The following is a 13,070-nucleotide window of genomic DNA, read 5'->3' on the forward strand; positions in this document are numbered from 1 at the left end:
ACATAATATCTTCTTGCAGTATTGATTGCATTGTAAAAAGGAAAAGAACGTCACCAGCAACATCGCTTGTGGGGAAAACTCTCACTACGTGCGCAATACCAGAATACAGGTAGTTCCAAATCCGTTACTTTCTCATGATTGTGCATAATAGAGTATGGAGACCATAGTAAGACTCGTAATAGAGGATACAGGTCCATAGAGAGAGATAAATTACTCCTTGTTTAAAATGACGTTTACCTGTAGTATACATCACTCTTACCTATTCTTTCTACTCTTTGATTCCTTACTATACACTACTTTCAATTTAGTAGAGAGCTACATAGCCAGAGGCACGTTGGCAAACTTGACAGAAGTGAAAATTCTTGGTTTTTAATTGTAGCTTTTGGAGAATGAAGCTAGCATTCTCCTGTGGGACACATAATTGTATGAAATTAATCGCGGATATTCTCCAATTGTTTTACAGAACATTAATCCCCTCATTTTTGCCCGCGATAAACTCGCAAACAAAAAGGTCCTGAAGAAGGTGGCAAGAAAAGAAATTAGATCCACCGAAACGTGCGTCGACCAAGACAGAGTGTCACACCCTAGGAATTGGCACCATAATCTAAGGGTTGAGTAATTAGCCCAGCTCTGGCTAGTCCAGCAACATCGATGGTGCACATCTGGGGTGGAGTGTGAATGTGTTGTATGATAGTGAAATGCATGTGGTATGAACAGAGGAGTGATTGCTGTGGGGATTTCTCTTAAAATTATAGGAGAGAGGTTTTTTATAATGAGTATTAGCTTATATCGTCAAGCACTTTGTTGAGAATATGAAACAAGCACAGTAATTGAATATATCATTGTACAAGGTGTGTTTAGGAATAAGATGACATCTGTAGATAATGTATGTAAATAAAAAAAATGTATATGAACAAGGAAATATTATAAAAACAATTTATATAAAAAACAAAAAAAATAAACATATGAGTTGAAATGCTTAAACATAAGTGATTGTCTGTTTTTCATGTGAACCCACAACAAATCAATTGTCAAGTAAAAGAAATAGAGGTCAAGAGGGATACTTATCAGTCTTTGTTTATAGTGCCTTTCTCCCCCTGATCCCTGACCTAAAATAGTATTTTCAAGGGGGTACCTTTTCCTAACTAACTGATAATAGCAAAACATGCCAGGAGATTTTGTGAGAAAAACACCCTAATATAAACTTCTGTTATATTTGGACCCAAACTAAGGTGGCATTGTGGGCAAAAAATGGATGGGTTGGAATGCTGCCTCAACCGAGTGGCCAGTGGTTAGACACATTGCAGGCATTCCTCCCGTCATCTTGTGCATGTTGAATAGAGATTAAAACATTTTATACAAGATATTTATCATAACTTGTCCCGCCAGATGTTTTAGAAAATTGGTAGTTAGCAGTGATTTTTAAGTGCATTTCATTTGTTATTTTCTGTTCAGACTCCGTTTACCAGCATACAATAACTTTACATTACTTGAGTTAATTTTCACTCTTGCTGTCCTGGGTAAAATGCTTACTGCCCAGGCTCTATAGCACTTAGAATGCTGAATCTAATTTGTACGCCCTTGTATTAGCTGGTAAATCTAAGATCCAGCTTTCTTCAAATTATATTGTTTTTTGCATGCTTGGCAATCCAAAAACCTGAATTATAATCTATAGTTTTGAAGATGTTCCCTACAAAATAATACGAAGAACCAAAATCATGTATCTGCAATCTCTTCATACCCAGATTTGCAACATAAATGTGACTTTATCTTCCAGTAGCTCATTAAGAATAGTTCATTTACGTAAACCCGTGAAATGTTTACATATGTTTGACTAATGACTTGGTTGGTGATTGTGTTTCAGACTGATTCTTCTGCAAGTCGAAGGAACCGTGCAATAAGACTCCTGGGGGTGGGGCAATGCTCTGAAGTTGAATAACAAAGTTCAAGCACTGCCATCCAGCTATTACTTTCTAACCCTTTTATAAACATTGTTCCCGAGATCGTCCACTGGACACGACCTGCTGGCTCCTGTTGGCTCCACGGACCGCAGAGTAACATCCCCCATCATCCAACATCCCCCGTCTGCGCCGAGCGCGACCTCTGGCTTCCGCTGCTGTCCCCCAGGGTCCTCGGGTCCTCGGCATTCAGAGGCACGATCCCCATCGGGGATTCAGCGTTAAGCGACGAGGTCCAGGGGAAGAATCGTCGGCGTTGCGTGTGCTGGGTGCGGCGCTGTGGAGGCTTGCCTTCGGAGCCCTTCCTGACCACGGTGTTCTGTTCCATCGAGGACACACGGGTTCACTGGCGGCAGCGGGGCTCAACGGGCCTCAGTTCGAAGCTGCCTCTCGGCCCCGCCCCCTAGGATGATCCAGAAGAAAGAGACCTTAACCCACAAAATAACACGGATTGCGCGTTCACTGCCTCGATGTTGCCCCAGTGTCTACATTTTCATCATTATTCTGGATACAAATGACTCCTACATTTCAAGGCCACAACTCCCCTGCCAATTAAAAGAGGACCTGGATCATCCCAGCTGCTGATTCTTTATACGCCTAAACACTCTTATCATCGACAATTGGTTTCTTCAAGGTAACGCTCGGTGGGGCATTTTACTCTACTATCATTTGTTTGCACATGTATGTCCTCTGATATACTTAATATGGCAGCAAACATAGTTTATTCTCCCCTAAAATGGCCGAGACCATACATAGCTCCTTCTCCTGTCCACTCCCAGCACCGGCCACAGCTACTGACATAAATCAGTCAACACTGAAATAGGACTTCCTTTCCATCTTTCAGCTCCAATGCTCAGCGAAACTAGACTATATTGTTGGTCCCCAGAGCCCCCACTTCCCTTATGGACATGGACATAGGACTACACGGTTGCTCCCATAGGCTATAGAAACTGACAATGGACCACATAACTGCTTTAGTTGTTCGCTCCTGTTGATGCGACCCTCCTAGATTCCCCCCCACACTCCACCTCTCATTAGCCTCACCTCCCCTTCCCCTCAACGCAAAGCGAATTTACTGTAAATCCCTCACACTACACACCTCCAGCCTCTCCACCACTAAGCCCTCGTGCTTTCCCTTTTTCCATTTCCTTCCCTTGTGTACCTCTCAGCCTAAACTTCACTCGGCGCCCGTGGCTGTCATCAACCTACCCCTAGCACGTTTCGCCTCTTACCGTGCTATCCGCATCACCATGGAGCGCGCAGGTACGCACGCCTATAGCATCACTTATCCCCCTAATCTCACCAAACAATCTGCCAAACGATTTAAGCACAACTTTTTAAAACTTCACCCCGAAACTCTCTTCGCTGATCCTTATTTCTCACCTCACAGTGGGATTACTACCACGGATTTCATTTTCCACACGAAACTAAGAGCCCAATGTAGAAAAGCTTTCCTAACTGCGCTCTCAATCTCCTCCACGAGGAAAACCTCTCACGGTACAGCTTTCGGTATTTCCCCCTCCCAGCTCTTTCCTGCGACAGCTAATATCACTATATACAATAATGGTACTATCCTCATCCAAGCCACAGACCATAACTTAAACCTTTTTGACATCATCTTCCCCATCATTAATAACATGGTGTCTAACCCCCACTTGGCTACTCAACCCGCTCCCCGCGCCAGCACAAAACTGATAACCCCGCCCACACTGGCAAACACCACCACCCCTCCTCCTCCTTTTCCTCCTCCGTCCCCCACTCAACTTACCCTTCCCTTCCACACATCGCACGTCACCTCCTCCTCCCCACCCTGCACGCCTGACACCCTCACCCTTAGTCTGCCCCTGACACAGCTAGCTCTGGTTTCTTTTGGCATCCCCCCCTTAACACCATCAATCCCATCAACACACCCCACATCACGGCACCCAACCCAATCACTCTTCCGCCCTTCATGACTGAGATAGCATGCGCCCCCCCCTTAGATTTGGAACCCCCTCTGCTTAAGCCCATTGCCCCCCTCCCCTGTAACATCTTATCCCCCATAGATACTTTCTCTACCATTACCTCATCTACGCCCCATATTGCCTCTCCCTACACATCTTCCCCACAGCACACCCACCCGCCTCCACGTAGATTGTTGGCACATAACTTGACACACCACCATCTATCAGAAACCTCGTTTCCGGCAGTGCAAGCCACCATTCCTACTCCCATCCCTTCTTTTCCCACACCCACACATCAGCCTACCACTCCCACTATGCACCCACCCACACCCACAACCCACCCACACTCACGCGCGGCAATGCCGCCACCACCTTGCATACCGGCTACTGCTCATACACCCATCCTGTCCTCAGCGCAGCCATCCACATGCATTACACTTACCTCGCCTATTTCCTCTCCAGACCCCAGACTAGACGAAATTATGATCGCGCTGCTCCAAATTAAAACGGAGCTCCACTCTTTTAAAGAGGTGCTGTCGAGACAATCATGGCGCTCTATTTCCTCTAAAACCTATAACTCAATCAAGCGCACACACCACACTTCTTCCACCACTAAAACTCCTCCATCCAGTTGGAAAACAGTCCCGTCCCACAACACACATACACGCCCTATGCGTAGCACCAATCAGCTCTTGAAGAGCGACCTTCTCTCTCTTCTACACTCTTACGATCCCGCTCTCCCCAACCCCTGTACGGCCTCTCAGTTGACCATCCCGACTATCCCTCTCAACCCCTTCAGACCTGCTACCTACAACAACAGAGGAGTCGGCGATAACAACCTTAGAAGAATCCCTCTCACTCAGGACTCCTCCTCCTCCCTCATCTCACCCCGTCTTAAATGTATTTTGCTAAATTGTAGATCGGCCTCTAGACATGCAGCCGATATAGCTGACCTCATCGTGTCACAGGAGCTGGACATGACAGTGTTAACTGAAACCTGGCTAACAGAATCCTCCACCCCACTCATCAACATCCTAGTCCCACCAGACTACGTCATCATTAGATTGGACAGATCGGACAAGATAGGGGGAGGTATAGCTTGTATTCATCGTAGCAACCTCACTGTAAATAGAGCCATATCACCTATTTTCCCCTTGTGTGAATACTTATGCCCGGACATTAGCTGCAATGGCAAACTAGTATGCTCACTCCACATCATCTATCATCCCCCAGGAGACAACCTCCTCTTCACTGAACACTTCATGGACATGATCTCTACTAACAACGGGCGGCAAAACACCCAAATATTCCTTGGCAATTTCAATCTCCATTGGAATGACAACAATGATGCCGTGGTTAACACCCTCAAAAACTTCCTGGATGATCTAGCCCTCATCCAATCCTGCAACAGCCCGACACACAACAAAGGCTCAACCCTCGATCTTATAATCTCCAAAACTGACGTCATTCAGCTGGAGTCGATCCAACACTGTGATTGGTCGGACCATCATTTTATCACCTTCTACATCAAGGAAACTTTAAAACTCAACTCGGCTCATTCTACAAAACCAAAGATCTGGAAAAGAGCCCTGAAAAACCTCAACCCTAACTCATTACCCTCCTCCGGCTACAACCTGCTTCAGCCCCCTCTAGGTACCTCCGACGTCCATGACCTCACCAACCACTACCTCAACGCCATGTCCACGTTAATCAATGAGGTAGCCCCCCTGCAACTTAAGAGAGCTCCCACTAAAGGCTCTAAGCCCTGGTACAACGGTCTTCTTAATGAGGATAGATGGACCCTCAAAACCCTGGAACGCAATTGGAGATCAGCTCCATCTGCTAATCACCTCGAAGTACTAAGGAAAAAGAGAAATGCTTATTACAAAAAGATCAAGCGCACTAAAGCAGACTTCTTCAGCCACCAATTAGACCAAGCTAAAAATCGTCCCCAAAAAGTTTTTGAGTTAATCAAAACACAATCCAAGGACGCACCTCCAAGGCTACAAAACTTAGCTCGCCCACAACCCAACTGTGAAGAATTCTCTACCTTCTTTAATCAGAAGATCGACAACATCAAGATGGATCTCCTAAATGACCGATTACCACGCACTGATCCTCTTGCGAAAACCACCACCACCCTCCCTATCCCGCCATGCCAACTCCCCCCTAAGTCTGGCCCAAAAAACGATGCAACCTGGTCTTCCTTTGACTCGTACACCGAAGAAACTTTAGGCAGGATTCTCAATGCCTTGAAGCTGGCCAATCACCTCACCGATCCTCTCCCTGCAAATGCTGTCAAAGACCTCGCCCATGGCTTCTTCCACTCTGGACCAAAATCATTAATAGTTCTCTTCAACAAGGCTGCATACCGGACTCCCTCAAAAAAGGACAGGTCTCACCCATTCTAAAGAAACCTACAGCCGACCCTACCGACCTTAATAACTCGTCCTATTTCCAATATTCCCACCTTGGCTAAACTTCTTGAAAAATGTGTACAACGCCAATTGACTAAACACATTGATGACTTTGATCTCCTTGATAAACACCAATCAGGTTTTAGAGCAGGCCACAGCACCGAATCTGCCACGATACACATTATTGATGATGCGCTACAAATCCTTGACCAGAACGGATCTTGCTTACTTATCCTATTAGACCTATCATCAACCTTTGATACGGTCAAACACAAGAACCTATTAGATCTCCTGGAACACAGAATGGGTTTATCAGGGACAGTGTTAAACTGGTTTACCTCTTTCCTCCAAAACCTTACTCAAAAATTCAAGGTCAACAACACGCTCTCCAATTCCTCACCAGTAACGTTGGGAGTGCCGCAAGGGTCCTCACTTTCTCCGACACTGTTTAACCTATTCATGGAACCCCTCACCAAAATGCTCCATGCTTCTAACATACAATTTCATATGTACGCTGATGATACACAACTCTACCTCAAGATCAACACCCCAGAAGACATCAATTTGCTGAACTCCACTCTCAGGAATACCCAGTCCTGGCTTGCAGATAACCATCTCATACTAAACACTCTTAAAACAGAATTCCTCCTTATAGCCCCACCTGCCAGAGTCCCCTTAATGCAAGACTTGATCAAACAGCTGACCGCACTCAACGTGCAACCAACCATCGTGGACTCTGCAAAATCTCTGGATATTACTCTTGAAAGCCACCTCTCTATGCAAAAACACATTAGCAACGCTACAAAGGGAGCAAACTTCCAGATGAATGCATTGAGGAAGCTGAAACCCTTCCTTCCAGTCGATGATTTCAAGTTGGCAGTACAAGCGCTAGTCATCCCTCGTGTGAATTACGGTAGTGTCTCCCTTTGTGGACTCCCAAAAGCGACAACTGCGCCCCTAAGAGCCTCAATAAACGCTGCAGCGAGACTCATCACTGGCTCGAAAAGAAGTTCACACATTTTCCCTGACTTAAAAGCCTTGAATTGGCTACCGCTTGAAGCCAGGATCCACCTAAAAATAGCATGCATGATGCATAATGCCTTACATCATAATACTCCCAGTTACCTCGCACAGAAATTAACGATCTCTGGTGGTCTAAGATCCTCAAGGAGTGCCGAAAACCTATTATTGAAACCTCAAAGGTTCAACAAAAAGAAAACATACAAACAATCCTTCTCGGGTATGGCCCCCAGAATCTGGAACACTCTACCCCCTGAAACCAGACTGAATGCCTCTACCGCATCTTTCAAAAAGTAAGTTAAAGCTATTCTCATGGCAAAATTCACATGAACACAATCCTTGTACGCACAGACTTTTACAGATCCTGTACGTGTATAACCTTCTATTTTTTGTGCCAAACACCCCCCTCGCCCTGGACTTTTCGCATTGGGGATGCTTTCCCGGTATCTACCCTGCTGCTGTTTGAATGATATGTTGTTTATTTGACTGCTACCTGCTTTTATCCTGTTTGTTAATTCACATTTGTATTAAGGTAAAGCGCTCTGATATCCGCAAGGATCTTGTTCGCGCTCTATAAAACTCTCAAAATAAAAATAAAATAAATAAATAAAATAAATTGTTAAATGCCCAATTTACCTAACCCCAACAGTTTCTGTACTTCCAGCATCACAGCCTGCCTCTTTCCTTATATTTCTACTTCAGCTGGGGAAAACTCGAGTTGTAGGGAGAGGATTTGTGGGGCTCCCTTCTGTCTAGCTAGTACCTTTTGAACAGTGCACCAAATTCTAACTCTGTCATCCGTATTCCTTTCACTGTCACCCCCGCACTTCTACCTCTTTCCCTCTTCTGTTTCCTTGTTCCATCTCCCTTTCCCCATTATTGATCCTTTTCCATCTATCTCTGCCTATCACATTCCACATTGCCAGGGGTAGTACGGCACTAGGAGCTCTTCAGTCTGTTCCTTTCAGTATCGGAAAGTGCAGCTCCCACCCAACTCCAATTGTTGCTTCTGCTGGCTGCTCATTAAGTTCGACTCTGGCATGAGCTCCGTCACTAACCATTAGCATGCGATCATGTCTACTTCTAGATCCTTCATAGTAGACTTGGGCTTTGGTGGTAGAATGAACAAAGTTGTTTGATGAATCTCCAGACCCCCCTAAACTTCATGTATGCAAGCCTACTCCACAGAGACCTATACAAATAATCAACATTCCATAACTTAAAAACAGCTCAAGATTCTTTCTCTACTTTAAATCATTACTGATTTTCTCTCACTTGCTACTTCTAATGGTCTCTCCCGATGGGTCTTAGAATGCCTCTCTGCATGTCTCTTTCTCTGGAGCTCTCGTTTTGTGTTTCTTTCTGACTTTCTCTAGGTCTCTCTCTTCCACTGGGCCTCTAACTTGGTCTTCCATCCACGGATTCATCCACGGTAAACATTGTTTACCACGAAAATGGAACACCGCATGCCATTACAACGTGGTCGTTACAACGACCGTGTTACAACTCATGCCATTACTCTGCAAGTCGGAATGACGACTCTTATGCAGAGCAGCAGGATGAACAATAATTGTTTAATTTGGAGGCGAAATTGAGAAGGAATATGTAATCTGCATGAAACAGTCGTCTGCTACCACGTATCCTCTTATCACCTAAGGACTCCGAATCCCTACAATTCTGGCTTATTTGCAATTTATTTCGGCAGGTCTTTCAAGTGTACTGCAAGAGTTTTTTTTCCACTAATAAGAAATGTGGCCAGCCTATCTGAAGAAAACGCATATTGCCAGATGGTCGCCATATCCACTTTCAAAAGCCAGCTGAGAGCTGCCTGGTTCTCCTGCTGGGGCTCAGGGTCCACCGTGCCCACTGCCAGATGTCATTTTAGAGCTTCATGGTTTGCTGGATGTGGGCTAAGAACCCAGGATACCTTCCAATGGATTTGCCACCTCCTAAGGCAATGCCGTTCCTGATGCATGCCACTTGGAATGGGTTTAAAGTGGCCATGGAAACGCTTTTTAATATGAAAGTTTGAAGGCTTTCTATAATCAAGAAGGAGATGCAGGCTGAGAGACAGGGCGAGTCATAAGAAGGGGTGTGGTGTAATATGCCATGATTCGCTGTTGTAACATCATCACGTGCCCTGTCTACTTTTTATTGCATTTGGCTGGGTCCAAACTGGGGTGGCACAGTGAGCAAAAGAACAATGGATTAAACCCAGATCTCTTGACAGGGGGTGAGTGGTTGAAAGGTTTCAGCACGCCGTCCATCATCTTGTTGTGTTTGCTACTTGGTGTCAGCCTTATGATGAATGCCTAGTGTTAATGGGAAATGTAGTTACAATGAAGATGTTCAGATCGTGACTTTGCTTAAATAAAGCATTGTTAATGTCTAACAGTGAGTTTGTGTTAAAAAACAATGATTATTGTCAACCATTTTTAGGTCGAGCCTTAGCGAAGCATGCATGCGCTGCTTTAAGGACCAGCACTTCGCGCACGAGAGAGCAAGCTCGTGCTCGAAGTCCTGACATTCCATTGGCCTTTGCGTGCGTCTTTGTAAAAAGACAGCACGCAATTGGCCAAAGGCATCTTTTTGTCCCACCTTTTTGTCCCAATGTTGACGCTCACGGCCTAATGCTTGCGGTTTCCCGCATGGGCTGCATCTGTTTTGAACTATCGTGCCCAGACATGGGCGCGATAATTGAAAACAGATGGGCTGCTCACTCTCGCGCGCGCGCGCAACCTCTTTTGTTTCCCTCTCGCTTGGCGCTCTTTAATCTTTTTTGCTTTCAGCGCGAGGCGCACGCTTTTTTGGGGGGGGAGGGGGATCTCTCTCTCTATCTCCTTACCTCTCTCTACCTCTCTACCTCTCTCTACTCCTCTCTACCCCTCTCTGCCTCTCTACCCCTCTCTACCTCTCTCTCTACCTCTCTCGAAGATGGCTGCAGCGTCTACGTGGGATGCGGTGGCAGCCAGAGCCTGATAGCACTGCTTGTCCTTTAGCAAAAAATAAGCATTGGCATAGCCAATAGGTCTCCCCTTTGAGACCTTATAAGTGTTTAGTTATCCAGTACAATATCCTTGGTGCAACAACATCAAGTGTTTCATGGCTAAACACTTATAAGGTCCCAAAGGCGAGACCTATTGGCTATGCCAATGCTTGTTGAATATGTATCTTAGACATTAGGGAGCCTCCAGATGATTTTGTATAAAGTAAAACAGTCAACTTGAAAGGACACGGTGGAAAAAATTGGCGTAGATTGACGTTTAGAAAAATATTGAATTGTAGGGGAACATAATCATCTTAAAAAAGCTTTGACATAAAGCAGTATATGGTTTACAGATGTATTAAGTGATAGTGTTTATAGTTGTAATAACTGTGTCATGAAAGTGTAATGTTCTTGAACGAGGTTTACAAATAAAGTACATTTTTACTTAAAGTAGCCTAGAAGTTTTTAATTTTCTGAAGCCATATCATTCCAAGTAATTCAGGTTTGAATATACAGGTGATTGACTAATTATTCTTGCTGTACATCAGCATGTTTAATTCCTTGCTAGTGAGTTGGTCTCAGGCTTTCTTGAGGCTTTGTTCAATCAATGCTCCAGATACATAGCATAGTCAAAAGTGATGGTTTTCTGGAGTTGTAATGGTGTCAGTCTTGTCGTATCAGTACAGTCTGCAGTCCTGTCCCATCTCTAAAATATTCTCCATTCCCCTTTTTCTGCTTAGCCTTTCCTCGCTCGCCTCCTGGTTGTACCCTTGGCTTTGTCCTCACATAAAATCTCCTTTAATGTCACCATCCTGTGGCTACATAGAGATATCGTTAGCAATGGGATATTCCATTGATGCATTTTAGGTTCACTGTTCTAGGTCCATTTAGAGATAGTAAGCGTTGTCATTTTGTTCTGCAGGAAGGCAGATAAGGGTGAGGAAAATGACTAAAGAGGAAGGCACCACATGTGAAACCAAGGGTCGAGGAAGACACAGAACCCAGAAGAAAGCCCCTCCAAAGAGAGGGTCCACCCTGCAAATTGACACATCAGTTGGAAACTCATCCCTATCATCTGTTGGTAAGGCGAGACCATCTGTTCATGATCTGAAGGTGTGGGATAGGGGGCTGGAGGCTTGTGATACAAGTGCCTGAATATTGATACTAACTGTATCTGTATATTTTATGTTTTATCTCAAGTTTCTCTGACCTCAATTGTTTTTGACATGTTTTTGATGGAACAGCATCTAAAACATGGATAATGTTGACTGTGACTGTGGCTCAAGAATTCCAGCATGCTGTGTGTTGCTTTAGATAGCAGCCCATCTTGAAAGACCAGAGTTATCCGGAAGGTCACCTTTTCACTATATTTTCTTGAACATTCCAGTCTTTGCTGCTGTTACCATTTGATAGTGTTTTCCCATCCCAGGTTTTACTCCTGCATTCTCTGGTTGGAAATGCCTGCACTTCCAGGTAGATTCTGAGAAAGCTTCCAAAAAAGAACTCTGACAATTAAGACGTTTCATAAAGAACTCAGTGTGGCCTTTTATCACATGCTCTTGCATGCCCCCCTTTCCGGTACATCTCCTCAGTTGCCCACCCAGTTCCTGCTTCCTCTTATCTTTGAGGACCTAAGGGTATGTTTCTTCATGAAGCTACTCCTTTCTTGAATAGTGACTTCTCTAATTGTCTCCCCAGGTCTGATGAGGCACCTCTCACTAATGCATGCCATTACTAGGGGCTTCACGCAAACTGGTGTTTCTGATGGATACATCTGCCAGTGGATTCCTCACCTTGTGAATATCCCCTGCGCCAGCAACATTTGGAAACATTTGTAGCTCTCCACACCGACGAGGACGAAGACGACGTCACTGGATCCATAAGATCCATAAGAAGACCTTGTCGGCGTGATGACGTCCATTCCCTTTTTTCCGCGCCGTCGACGGCAACGGTTTTCTGGGACTCTCCGTAGCTTTGGCTGGTTACTTTGTTTTTCTGCTGGTGTCTCTCTTTCTACTTGTTTGCAGTTAGAAAATGTCGATTAAGAAGTGCAGGGAGTGCGGTAAGCACATGTCGATCACGGATCCGCACGAGGACTGTGTCTGGTGCCTTTCATCGGATCATGATGTTGAGGGATGCTCTTGCTGCCACAAGAGGAGTACAAAAGCTCTGAAGGAAAGAGAGAACAAGTTATTTATTGCCTGAATGAAAAAGGAGAAGAGAGGTCGAAGAAGATCAAGATCGAGGTCGAAGTCGACGTCGGGGCATGCTTCGAAGTCCAAGAAGCACAAGAAAAAGAAGAGGCATGGTTCTCGACATCGTTCGGATAGGGATGCGGCTCCGAGATCGACCTCACCTTCTCGACGTCGTAAGGACTTTGTGTCTCCTTCTCCTGTCTCTGTTCCTGCCTCTCCTGTTGGCCTGACCTCGCCTGCGGCTTCACCGGAGCATTCTCCGGCTCCGGCTCCGGCTCCATCTCCGAAGCCAACTCATTCTCCGGCTTCAGTCTCGGCTCCGGACGCGTCTTCGACTCCGCTGGTTCCACCGTCGGCGCTGATCGGCCCTAGTCCGGTTATGCCTCAGCCTGAGCCATATCCTCCCTTTCCAGACCCGGGTCAAGATCCAACACATTATTTAAATGCGATGTATGGGGTCTTTACTAGAGCAATGTACCCCTCTGGAGCGCTTTTGGGCCCCATGGGTCCAATGGCTTTCAACTTGGGAGTTCCTCAAGCTCCTTTTATGC

General features: G+C 45.3%; 1 protein-coding gene across 10 annotated transcripts in view; it reads left to right on the forward strand.

Moving 5' to 3' along the window:
- Nucleotides 1–13,070, forward strand: part of LOC146833473 (uncharacterized) — a 511,810-nt gene that overhangs the window by 143,851 nt on the left and 354,889 nt on the right. For all 10 annotated transcript variants that reach the window (XM_085601304.1, XM_085601299.1, XM_085601303.1 and 7 more), the window contains one exon: nucleotides 11,247–11,405. In XM_085601304.1, coding sequence (XP_085457430.1) covers nucleotides 11,270–11,405 — 136 coding nt within the window. In that variant the 5' untranslated portion in view covers nucleotides 11,247–11,269. The remainder of the gene's footprint in view (nucleotides 1–11,246; nucleotides 11,406–13,070) is intronic.

Source organism: Triturus cristatus, chromosome 4_2, assembly GCF_964204655.1.
Source record: "Triturus cristatus chromosome 4_2, aTriCri1.1, whole genome shotgun sequence".
NCBI classification, from domain to species: domain Eukaryota; kingdom Metazoa; phylum Chordata; class Amphibia; order Caudata; family Salamandridae; genus Triturus; species Triturus cristatus.